This window comes from Phoxinus phoxinus (assembly GCF_949152265.1).
Source record: "Phoxinus phoxinus genome assembly, chromosome: 11".
NCBI classification, from domain to species: Eukaryota; Metazoa; Chordata; class Actinopteri; order Cypriniformes; family Leuciscidae; genus Phoxinus; species Phoxinus phoxinus.
In genome coordinates, this window is record NC_136886.1 from 12,340,922 (window position 1) to 12,353,610 (window position 12,689).

At 36.1% G+C, this 12,689-nt stretch overlaps 1 protein-coding gene across 2 annotated transcripts in view; it reads right to left on the reverse strand.

Moving 5' to 3' along the window:
• negr1 (neuronal growth regulator 1) overlaps nt 1-12,689 on the reverse strand; it is a 119,796-nt gene that overhangs the window by 63,985 nt on the left and 43,122 nt on the right. For both annotated transcript variants that reach the window (XM_079628469.1, XM_079628468.1), the window contains exon 4: nt 7,236-7,367. In XM_079628469.1, the coding sequence (XP_079484595.1) occupies nt 7,236-7,367 (132 nt within the window). The remainder of the gene's footprint in view (nt 1-7,235; nt 7,368-12,689) is intronic.

Sequence of the window (12,689 nt, forward strand, 5' to 3'; positions counted from 1 at the left end):
AATGTTCCACAAAATCAGGCCTTGCTTTTTACATATGCTTGGTTGGCTGCAATGTACTGCACAGCCACAGCTGTAAAAGTTGGAAATTATTTCAGTGATATGAAGATGTCCAATCATAAATGCATGTGTCCGTGAATGGATATAATCATTAGAGTAAAATGTCAAGCCAGTAACATGATAAAGTCTTTAATTGCATTTACAAATACCACAAATAATGTGAATACAAATCAGGACAACCCTGATGAAGCCGTGGCTTTTTAAATACGCACACAGTTCAGGCAATTATAGCTGTGAAAGAGAAGAGAATACAAAGTGAATTTAAACTACAATGTAAAATATACAACTGCATTATGCTAATATTAGAAAATGCATATGATAATGTTACAAACTACACATGTATGAACCCCAAAATATATTTTGATGCTTAAATCGCAGCCCACAACTGTGGCCATTAAGGGACAAATAGGGCCATTTTGTTGGTTTATCACTGCAGCACAGACCATGTGCAAATAAAACTATCGATTATTGTTATGATCCATGTTTTGACTGCAAAACAGTCAGCTTGTAACAGGACGATGATGTAATGAACCCAAGTGCAGTTTATTTAATATGGTGAAAATCAGAAAATCAAAGCATGAAACATAAACTATACACATAATACAAAATGTATTAAACCATAATCATAATCCTTGACTAAAGACCTGGCACATGAAACAGAAGACAGCAACTTACTTCAATACCCAAAAAAGTAACAGGGCAAACATGAGGGCTTAAATACATGGACCAATGACTAACAAGAAATAGCCTACATGTGAACAATCAAGACGATAAACCAATCAGAACATGACACATTAGATAAGGGAAACACAAGACATTGGGTGCATCCGAAATCACATACTTCCCTACTATATAGTACTATATAGTAGGCGAAAAAAAGTCTGTGACAAAAGAAGTATGTCCGAATTCACAGTACTAATAAAAAAAGTAGGCAAAAAGTACCCAGAAGACCTACTTCTTCCAGCGAGATTCTATGATGTACACTTTACTATCCCATGAGGCCACGGGAGAGGATTTATAAATGGCAGTGCAGCAATACAACTGATGCAGGTAGATCATATGATAATGACAACATGGCGGATGTAGTACGTCGGTCCAGATTACATTTGTACTACACACATTCATACGAAACATACTTTTTTTTAGCAGTCATGAATTAATTACTTATTCAAAATAAGCATCTACTCAAGACAGAGTATGCGATTTCAGACACAGCCATTATCACATGATGGGCAAGGGAGTCACATGACAAACCAGAAAACAAAAAAAAAGACAAATTTCAAAATAAAAGACATGAAAGCATGAACAAGACCACCATTATTGAGTATTTATTTCCAAAAACGATGAACCTTGAAGGAATTACAGACCTTAATATAAACAAGCTGTCCATTTATAGCTTTTATTAATATTGTTTTATTTTTATAATTTTCATAAAGTTTTTTTGTTTATGTTTTTTGAGATTTTATTCTATTTCAGTAGGAGTTTATTTTATTTTAAGTAATGAAAATTATGGTTTTAGTTAAATATAATAACTAAAACCCTGGAGAAAAGTCACATTATTACATACTTAGCAGAAAATCCCCAGCATTCAATGAGTGACTGAAATCTTGCCCATAGGACCATGGTGATTTAGTTTGTTTTGGGCAAGTGAAAGCCATCTTAAGTTGTCTTCAGCGAGTGAAAAGCATGCACAACTGGATTAGGGAATGATTTGGTTGGTCAAGAGTCAATATCATTCGTCTACTGGGCTCTGAAAAACTCATTGGTTGCATTAGCAGCATTCATCTTCATTACAGCTCACATTACATTAATAAGCAATCACATCACAAGTCAAGGGAGACAGAATTAGCCACACATGCCTGGGGCATAGCACACAGCCATGTCTCACAAATAGGGTGGTATGCTTTGGATCACAAGCACTTCTTTTTCCCCTGTTCTGTGTTTTTCAAACTGGTGATTTGGACATATAGTACCTGCTTTGCCTCTGATCAGTTTATCCTGCTGCTCGACTTAATGACAACATGCTTTATCAGAACTGACACGTCTTTGGTCCTCATGTTGAGAAACTTCAGCAACAAACTCGAAATGCAAATGGCTAAAATTAACTCACGACTTTCTGACAGCTTTCTTGTGCACGAAAAATGCAACAACATGTTTGGCCAAAAGCAACTGGCTGAACAGCCAATTTAAAACAGAAAGAATGTATAAAAAAGGACTGTAATTGCGACATTGCTCACAGATTGTTTAAATAACCTCAAATTAAAGTTGAAGTTTAAGCTGCACTATAACCTCTTAGTAAATGGCAATGTTTACACAGAGTGCAGAAGTGGACTCTTGGCCTCATTAGGCAATAACAGGAAACCGTCATGTAAACACATCTATTTGAGACATGGACAATTACAATTTTGTAACATTACTGAAAACGTATAGCCTACAGACTTGGTTGCTTTTTCCATCTAATTACAATGAATAGACAGTTTGCACATTCCAATAGGTCCACAGCAACATTACCTCAACCAATTATGTGATTTTAGGGCAGGGCTACACTGTAAAAATTATCAATAAGTCTGACTACATATTTTTTTTTACATTGCTTTAACTCATCAAAATAAGTTAGGCACTAGAAACAAAACTTTTTTTATGTTATACAAGATTCAAACCATTTCTTTAAGTCAGAGTAATGTAATTTAAGTTGTAACTTAAACATCCAAGTTGATTGTGCTTAAAAATGAAATGTTTTTTTTTAAAACCGTGTATCTATTTGGTCAACCAATAGCAGACAGGGAAGTGGTTGAGAACTATTTGGTCAACCAATAGCAGACAGGGAAGTGGTTGAGAACATGTCAATATTTTTGGGGTTAGGTTTGATGACGCCAGTGTCACACAAATTGCAAAATTCCAATTCGCTTCAAGCATTATTTTAGTTAATAATATATAAGTAGTAAATAAGGTCAATTTTGATTCCATGGAATCAATGGATTTCATGATTGATTATTTTAACTAAAATTTTTATACAAAGAGATTTTATAGCATCATGCATAAAATGTACAAAAACAAATTGTATGCATCAAAGATTAATATTCTACCAACCATTCATGCAGCTATAGAGCTTAAATCAACCTCTTATGCAACACAATAACACCAATCCCTCTCTGACTACAAATTCCTATAAAACAATAGGAGGTTTAAGGAAGGTGAAATCTGAATGCAAACAGACTGTCTTTCTTCTTAATTTGCAGAACAAAGTGGTTGTTCCAGGACACATTAGCTCAAAATGTGACTTGACAAAATGACACATGAAGTAAAGGCATTACATTGCCGCTCGAAAGCTCTAACAATTGCATTTTGCATAAACATTCTAACATCTGTGAGCTACATGACATCACCTAATCCGTCTTATTTATATATTTCTTTAGCTTGATGTCTTTAGAGGCAGCATATGAATACCGCCTGTGTAAAAGTGGGACTTAAAACTAAACATCTGGTGCAAATTCCAACAGGAAAATAAGACAGCGCTGTGGCATATAGTTAGACAAGACAAACTGAGTTTCATGACATCTCATTTCAAATGAAAATAGTTCAAATTTAAAATGCAATAGTTGTTTCTCGTGTGTGTGTGTGTGTGTGTGTGTGTACAGGTTTAAACTTACATTGGGACCAGATGTCCCCACAAGGATAGTAAAACCTGAAATCACCTACATTGTGGGGACCAGCCAGTTTTTTTTTTTTTTTTTGTGTGTGTGTGTGAATGTTTGGTTTGGCTGGAACTGAGCACCAGGTCTGGGTAATGTTTACAAGAGGCCGAATTTCAGCATGTTTGGAATTAGTATGCACTCAGAGATACAATCGCTGCACACCAACCGAAACAAAAACTTTTTGTTTTTTGTTGCATGAGCTGTTACATGTGGAGGTCATCATGGGCATTTAAAGTGTTAACATTATTTCAGTTAGCTGAGTGATCTACATGACTTTCACAGAATGCTGACAGAAGACTATCCGAGGATTCACTGGGGAACGAGTAACAACAACAGTAAATGATTCAAGGTGTTTGTCACACATGGGTCAGTTGGGATTTTATTATTTCCCACAGGTCTATACTTTTCAGAAGATTCTGACATTGACCTGTAGGTCTTCATTTAGATATTATTAAGGTTGTAAATGGCTGAAAAGTAAAAAAAAAAACTTCCTATTCATACATTTCTACAAAAGTCCTTGTGGCTTCAATGAAGTTATAACTAACATATATATGTGTTAAATGCATTAAAACACAGAATTAGGTTTCATCTAATAAATTAGCTTATTTCAATTAGTGGTCATAATCTGCAATTAACCTGAAGGTCAGTTCCGCACATACCTAAAAGCCGTAATTATTTTCAAACCGGATTATTTTCGCGTGTATTTAATTACACTGATTACCCTTGAAATGTCAGAGTCGAGCCACACTATCTGCAGTCGTGTTAGGCTAATACAACTACAAATACAAAGAAAGGTGTCACAGATGTCACATCAGCAGTTGTTCTGCCCATGCAACATTTTACACAATTTTTTTATAGCAGATTTTGTGTCCATTTTTTTGAATTTATTTACAACTAGCCTACTTGAAATGAATTGGTAACCTAAACTCATACAGAATGATACAACCTGAAATACACAATAAAACCATGCCCACCACATTACACTGGTAATATCCTCAGATACAGTAGAGCATATATTACTATACTCTGATGCAGATTTTTTCCTTTTCTTTTTACTGTTAAGTGGTTGAATAAAAACATATTAGCTCTGCACATTTCACATCGAGGATTTCTTTGAGTAAGGGAATGGGCACTAGCAGAGTACCGGTAGTCCTCTCGCATCCTTCTCACTTTTATTTTGGGACATAATGGTGAGATAACACTTCTCTTCTAAATCAAGCATTGGTGCCTCCATTCCAGCTAATTATTTACCCAGCTCTAGTGGGTTAAAGTGCTTTGATTGATACATTGGGATTATGTCTATCCCTTTTCCAGCTCAAAAGCAAAATGTTTCGAAGGGAACAAGATCAGTTGTTACTGCTTCCATTAGCTGTCACTGTAAATCACTGTGAATCAACCGAAACATCAACCTCTTGGTTCCGGGGAGGTCTATAATGCCTGGAAAAAGCCATCCATTAGCGTAAATGTCACGTGACTGAACTCTCCGGAGCCACAGGAAAATGTCAGAACAATGGCGATTGGCTGATGGCACCACAAAAATGTCTCAAATGTCCCAACAAACCCCGACCACCATCCAACCCAAGAAACACTATGTATGTAGCATATGTAGAATAGTGTAACAAATAGTGGGTATAAAAATGAAGGAATTGCACATTGAAAATGGTCATTAAGCTGAAGAAATTCCGGACCAGCAGACTCAGCACTGAGCTGTTCCTCTATCTTCTCAGCTTCACTCCTCATTAGAGAGTGTCAATACAATCGACGGGGAGGAGATGTGATATGACTTATGACTTCATCCTTGTCATCTAGCCATTCCCGCTCAAATCTTGACATTTCCAAGTGGTTATCTGCCCATTAGTCTGTGTTTGCATGATAGTAAAGGGAGCTGGCGTTTGATGGTCTGAACGCCACATTTATTCTGGTGTGAGTGTCGGCTATCTGATTTATGTGCTCTTGCTGTGCCATGATTCAGCATATGGTATATACGGAGACAAAGAGATTAATGATCCCTGTGACCGCAGATGAGACAAAATGACTTAAAAGAGAACAGAGGAGGAAGAGAAACTGTCAAGTGTCCTTCCCCCTGTATATGGTGGGAGGCAGAGCCTCACTATGAGCATGATGGGTAAAGTCAGTATAATTCATTAATGCTTGGAGTGCTCATTACTGTCTTTTCACACTTTGAGAGACTCATTACCTGCATAATAGAAGACTCCGTATAACACTGAGACCATTCCTCACTGAAAATTAATCATTCCATCCCAGACAAAAAAGGGAATTCTTTCGTTAAATATTAAGGAACTCCAGTACCACGAATTCTATTCTAATTTCCATCCCAGTCGGCCTTGGAGATACAGAAGTAAGACCGTAGCTCTGTTTCAAAATCTAGTGAGCAGCCAGATGCCACAACAAGGAGCTGAAACGGAATTTAAGATGGCAGATGACCGAAATGTGGATTATATATTATAATATTATATTACAAAATGATAATAATCTAGAATATTATATTAGGTCCCACTTTAAATTAACTTTCTTTATCTACTACTGGTATGTACTAACTTTTAAATTAATCATTTAATACAATGCAATTATTGTGTACCGGTACATGTTTTTACATTGATTGTAATTACAGCTGATTCTTAATTTCTGTAAAACATCTATTACACTGTTGACCCTTCCCTTACACCTTAATTCACCCTTAAACCTAACCATACCACCAAACCTGTCCCTAACCTTACCCGTATCCCACATCAATAGCAGCAGAAGTGTTTTGCAATACAACATGACCACAATAAGTACATTGCACCTGTATCTTTTGATGTAAGTATTTAGTTAAAGTCTGAGCATATATTATTAAAATAATAATGGTTGTACTTTATTTTACAGTACATGCACTTACGTGTACTTACAGTGTAAGAAAGTACTGGGTGATACTGTATAATGTACCGGTAACTACATGGGTTAAGGTTAGGTTAAGGTTACCCAGTTATTGCAATTACTATAAGTATAGTATGCAGATGAAGAACAGGACTGTAAAATAAGGTGTACCATTTTAATTATAATAAAAGGTAAACTTATAAAATAGATAATTAAAAATCATTCAGGATCAATAAAATAGTGCAATGTCATTAAATAACACTATTCCAACAGATTTTATTAGGGTATTGTCCCGTTAGCTTATCAAGATGCTAACACCACACTCCATTTAATCAAATGTGAAGTTTCCTGTGTGCTTTGCAAGATGTCTGCTATTTTATAATACATGGAGTTTCTCCCCATCTAGAGCTTTCCAAATCGGTCACTTACAATGTCCCATTTCAGTTAGGATGCAGTAGACAGTTGACAGCCTTACTAGGTTTCAGAACAGAGCTCCAGTAAGTATCTCCAGTAAGAGAGGGGGAAAAGACTCAATGTCATTGTGCATGTGATTCTACACTGTCTGACAGTAAACAAACATAAACAAAATAAGTATATGGTACTCACAGTTGACTATGACTCTCACGGTCTTAGTGTCAGGTGAAGCAATGTCGTTTTCGGCTCCGCACTCATAGTCCCCTGCTTGATCCCGAGTGATGCCTGTGATATTTAAATACTCCCCACTTTCGTACTTCCTGGCTGTGAACATAAAATAAACAAGCACAATCCTTCAGAAGAGTTCTTCCACAGCCATGTACTAATTCATGGTTAAATGCTTAAAGGTAAAGTACAAACACCAGTAAAAGAAACCCAAGTGCACCCAGAAAACTGAAAAAAAAGGTTTAAGGCACATAATTGCTTTGTTGGCAAGACATCCAGTGGGAAGCATCTCCCCAATGAGCCGTATTCACACAGGAAGGAATATTATTGGCGTCAAATAGTGTGAGGAAATTAGAACTGTGCCAATATGACAAATATGACTTGAGGTCCTTGAGTAATGAGAGGCAATAAAGCACAGCATGAGGCGGCCATGCTTCTATTGGACTAAAAACCTCCCAGGGTTCCCCAGACCAGGATCCAACCTTATTGTAATATTCCTCAGTGAAACCTATTTATACCCTACTTTACAGTGAGGTGAATCTGTCTCATGGCACAGAGAGGTAAATCCTGCACTGGCATACAGAAGAGGAGCCTTTGACTCAGCAAAAAACCCACAGAATAAAAAAAGCAAGGAGAGCGATGCAAAAAAAAGAGAGAGAATAGGCTTTGGGAGGGATGTGTTTTTACCAAGTGCTTCGTAAAGCATCAGAGTGATTCAAGATCTGACATCAAAAAGCTTTAAAGGTATAGTTCAGGCAAACATGAAAACTTTGTCATCATTTACTCACCCTCAATATTGTTCCAAAACTGTCCTGTATTGTGTTCTCGTTGCTCTTTTTCATACAAATAAAATGAATAGAGTTTTCAAGTTCCAAAAAGGTCACAAAAGAAGGTATAAAAACAAGTATGTTAAAATGGTTCATGCACTAGCCATAAGATTGCTCTGCAGTGTTTTCCAGAGGATTTTGTGAAACTATGGTGGGCCTCTGGCCCTTTAGAAAGGTTTTGAATATTTTTCAAAGAATATTTCAAAGTCAATTTCTTCACTTCTTCACTTCAATTGTGATCCTCCTTGATTTTTTTTTTTTATATCAATGAACAATTTCAGTCAGAATTCAAGCCCCAGAAACTGCACTCATTAAAATTACAAATGACTTACTTCTGACCAAGGCTGCATCTCAATACTAGTTTTACTTGATCTTATGCTGCGTTCAACACTATAGTATACTCTTAGATCGATTGCAAAATTGCACTGGTATTTAGGGAAAGGCATTAAGGTGGTTTAGATCGTACCTACCTAAGTTACCATTTTGTTTATTTAAATGGGGAATTATCCAAGTTAACATCAGTAAATTTCGGAGTGCCGCAAGGGTCTGTTTTTGGCCCTCTGCTATTTTCAATACACATGCTGCCCCTTGGTAATTTCCACTGTTATGCCGAGGATTCTCAATAATTTATTTAATCACAACCAGATGAAATCGCTAAATTATCAAAGTCGACAATGTGTGTTAAAGATTCAAAATAACACATTCAGGTGTCAGAATAAAAATATTGGATGACCATTAATGTTCTTCTATTAAATTAGGATAAAACCGAGGTATTACTTATTGGACCAAAAACCTGTACACACAATCTCTTAGAATACAATTTGCATCTAGAAGGATGTACTGTTACTTCATCCTCTGCAGTTGAATACCTGGGTGTTGAGCTACCTGAAATATCGCTGAGCTACAGAACATAGAAAAAGAAACCATCCCAGTTTAAATCTAGATTAAGGACACATTACTTTAGCCAAGCATTCCCATTACCTTGCACTCCAGTTATATCAGATCAAATGTGCATGACTATCTATTGCTTGTAATGTTACGTACAGCAGCTACGGTAATTATTTTCCATTAGCTTTTCTATTTTTACCTTAGGATGCCCATATATTATGCCAAGCCAACTCCAGTTTGGATCTAGGCTCTTACAAAGATTTCAGATGACCCAACACCTGTGAAGAGATGACGCCAACCCCTCCGAGGTCTTCAGATGAAACCAACTCTGCCATACACAATAACAACATACACAACAACTGCCAAATTTTCTATATCGTAATCATTACGATCGATTTGATGGTCCTGCAGATGCTTTGCCAAAGCAATGGCATAACATGTTTTTATGTTATTATAGGACGTTTAAAAATATTTTAATAATTAATGGGAAACAATGTTTTTTATGACAAATATATGATAGATATTTAGGTTTGTTAGGGATATCCTTGCCCAGTGCTGTTAACAACTGAGACAAAATTATTAAAGTTAAATGAAGTTGGCGTTAATTGAACTGAAAATCAGTCTGAGTCAAGAAAGAATCATTCAGATCAGTTTTGTAAACTGGATCACTGATTCATTGAAAGGATCTGACTGAAAATAATGATTTTTTTTATTTAACAAATCAGACATGACTTCTCTCCTAAACTTACATTTCAAACTGCTCCTCATACAAAAAAAACATTATTCTGACTAGCTGGTACAACACTGATAGAAATACAAGAGCTCCAAGACCAAATTATTCAATCCTTGTGTAATTTCCATAAATATTTGTGTGTTGCATGACATCTGTATAGTAGGTAACAAACTGAAAAATTGAACAAAATAGTTTGCTTTGGGGTTATCAAGAAACTGACAAAGACGTGTATCTGAGCTGACAATGTGCTATTTGGCTCACAATGCTTTACAAATGAATAGACGCAAAGAATGTAAAATAGGATAAATTGTATCAAACGTATTCATGCAAAAACAACCCATATTCAAATGTACAAAGATGAAAAGAAAAATAGGACATCAGAGGAAGTAAACATTATAGTATGAGATTGCTCACCCAAAACTTAAAGGGGTGGTAAAGTATGATTTCACTTTTCTAACTTTTTATTTAGTGTGAAATGTTGCTGTTTGAGCATAAACAACATCTGCAAAGTTACAACGCTCAAAGTTCAAAGCAAAGGAAGATATTTGCTATTAAAGAAAAGGACTAGAACAAACGGCTGGTAGGGACTACACGACATTCCTCCAGGATTAGTGACATCACCAACCCTAAAATGTACATAAACCCCAACCCCGGGAACATGCATCCATATTTTCACATGCAATAGAAAGTCACTCTGTGCATCTCACAACAGTTCCAGTCACGTGACCCCTAGCCGCGTATCAGCCATTTTGACGGAATAGATCCGTCAGCTACTCAGTGGCAATGGATCTATTATTAGGGGCGGGTAATATATAATATTATTATACTAATAATGTAATTATTGGTATAATTATTTTATAATTAGTCTAAATATTGCAATACTTTGCGCTACAGTATTGATATATAATTGCGTGCGCAAAATATCATCGCACTTATTAGCATCACAAAAATATATATACAAGAGAAAGATAAAGGAATTAGGAATTATGATCCATATGAAGCACCACAAGTTCTTTTTACAGGCATTAAATGTGTAGAAAAACTTCCTGACATTGAGTTCGGTGACATTTACAGCTACTCACTTCCCATCACGCTACACCGGAGCTTCATTAAAAGCATACAAAAAGCTTAACGTTAGCAATTATAGTACCTGTAATAATTTTTAAACTTGAGTTTACAGGTAAAAACACAAAACAAAATCACCTGTTTATTGCCGCCAACCACTTGTTTCTCCGTTTTGTTTCTTTTGGTATATGGTATAAAGATATTCCTTTTGTATGATCATGTATCTGATCGCATCCAACTGCACAGCATCGCTCGGGCATGATAGGAATATTTTGCGACGAGCTGTAGTATCACCTGCGGTTTAGCATTTTCTATTCCGTCAAGATGGCTGCTCCAAATGGCGTGACGTCACGCGGGGCATCCCTTATCCATGACAGAAAATCCTAATTGAAGATAGTTAACTCCACATCAGCAACATAAATTCATCAACTAACCATTCAGAGACGTGCTGTTGCATTCTACATGTTGTCACTTCTTCTTGAGTCTCTCCATCATTGTCTGACTCCATTTGAACATTAAAGGCAAAACAGTTTCTGTCATTTGTGTGTCTGCGTGTAATCGCAGCTGCTAACACACATGAGCTCTTGAAACCCCGCCCTCTGCAGCAGCTCATTTGCATTTAAAGGGCCAGGCACAAAACGGTGCGTTTTTGCAAACCCTCAAAAGGTGACAACTTTAACATGCTATATAAAAATATCTGTGGGGTATTTTGTGCTAAAACTTCACACACACTCTGGGGTCATCGAAAATTTATTTAAATCTTGTGAAAATGGCATTTTACCACCCCCTTAAGGAATGTTTGTTTCTTTCACCATTAAAACTACATGTTGTTTAGCATGACATCTAACAGCCTTTGACGGAGCACAAATGAAAGATTTAGCCTAAGCCAAGCAGGACATTATGCATGCTCTTCAAAGAAAGCATTCGGTATGTAAAATGTTTAAAAGATTAACTAAATCAAGCTGTTATTGTTAACTAAATTAAAACTATTTACAATGGTTTTCATTGTAAATACTGAAATAAATCTGAAATAAAATCAAATATAAAAATTACAACTGTTGCCTTGGCAACCGAAAATAAGCTAAAGTTGAAGTACTAATATTACTAAAATAAAATAAACTTAAGCTAAATAAATGTTATGTGACATAACTAAATTACTAACGTGTAAACTAATATATATATATATATATATATATATATATATATATATATATATATATATATATATATATATATATATATATGTAATATACAAAAAGGGTTCTCGTCGGTTCATAACTGTCATGATTCTGCCATCTAGTCCTTGTCTATCTTTTAAGTCTTGAGGCAGGATCATGACAGACCCATGTTTTGTGTGCAAGCACATGGCCTTGTGTTTGGGCTGTGTGCTTGTGTTGTCTGGTCCCTCAACCCTGCCCCCTTGTTCTCCTCGTTAGTCATTATTGTTTCATCTGTATCACCTGTCGTCATTATTAGTTTCTCCCTATTTAATCCCCTTGTGTTTGCTGTCCTGTGCCGGTTCATTATTTGAAGTTGTGAAACCTAGTGAGTATTCTGTCAAGCGTATTGTCTAGTGAAAGTTTTGATTCTGTATTTGCTGTTTGTTTGTTGTCTTGTAATCTGTAAAGTCCTAGTCAAGTTTAGTCACCCTTGTCCAGTCTATGTTTTGCCCCCCCGTGGGTTTTGTTTTCCCCGTTTTTGTCACCAATAAACCTTGTGTGTTCTGCAAGCTGTCTGCGATTGGGTTCATCCTGAAAATCATAACAATAACATTACGTTTGAATCACTTTAGTCAAATGGACTATTTTAACAATGTCTTTATTACCTTTTCGGGCTTTGAAAGTGGTTAACGTTGCAGTCTATGGGGTGTCAGAAAGCTCTCGGATTTCATTTGTGTTACGAAGATGA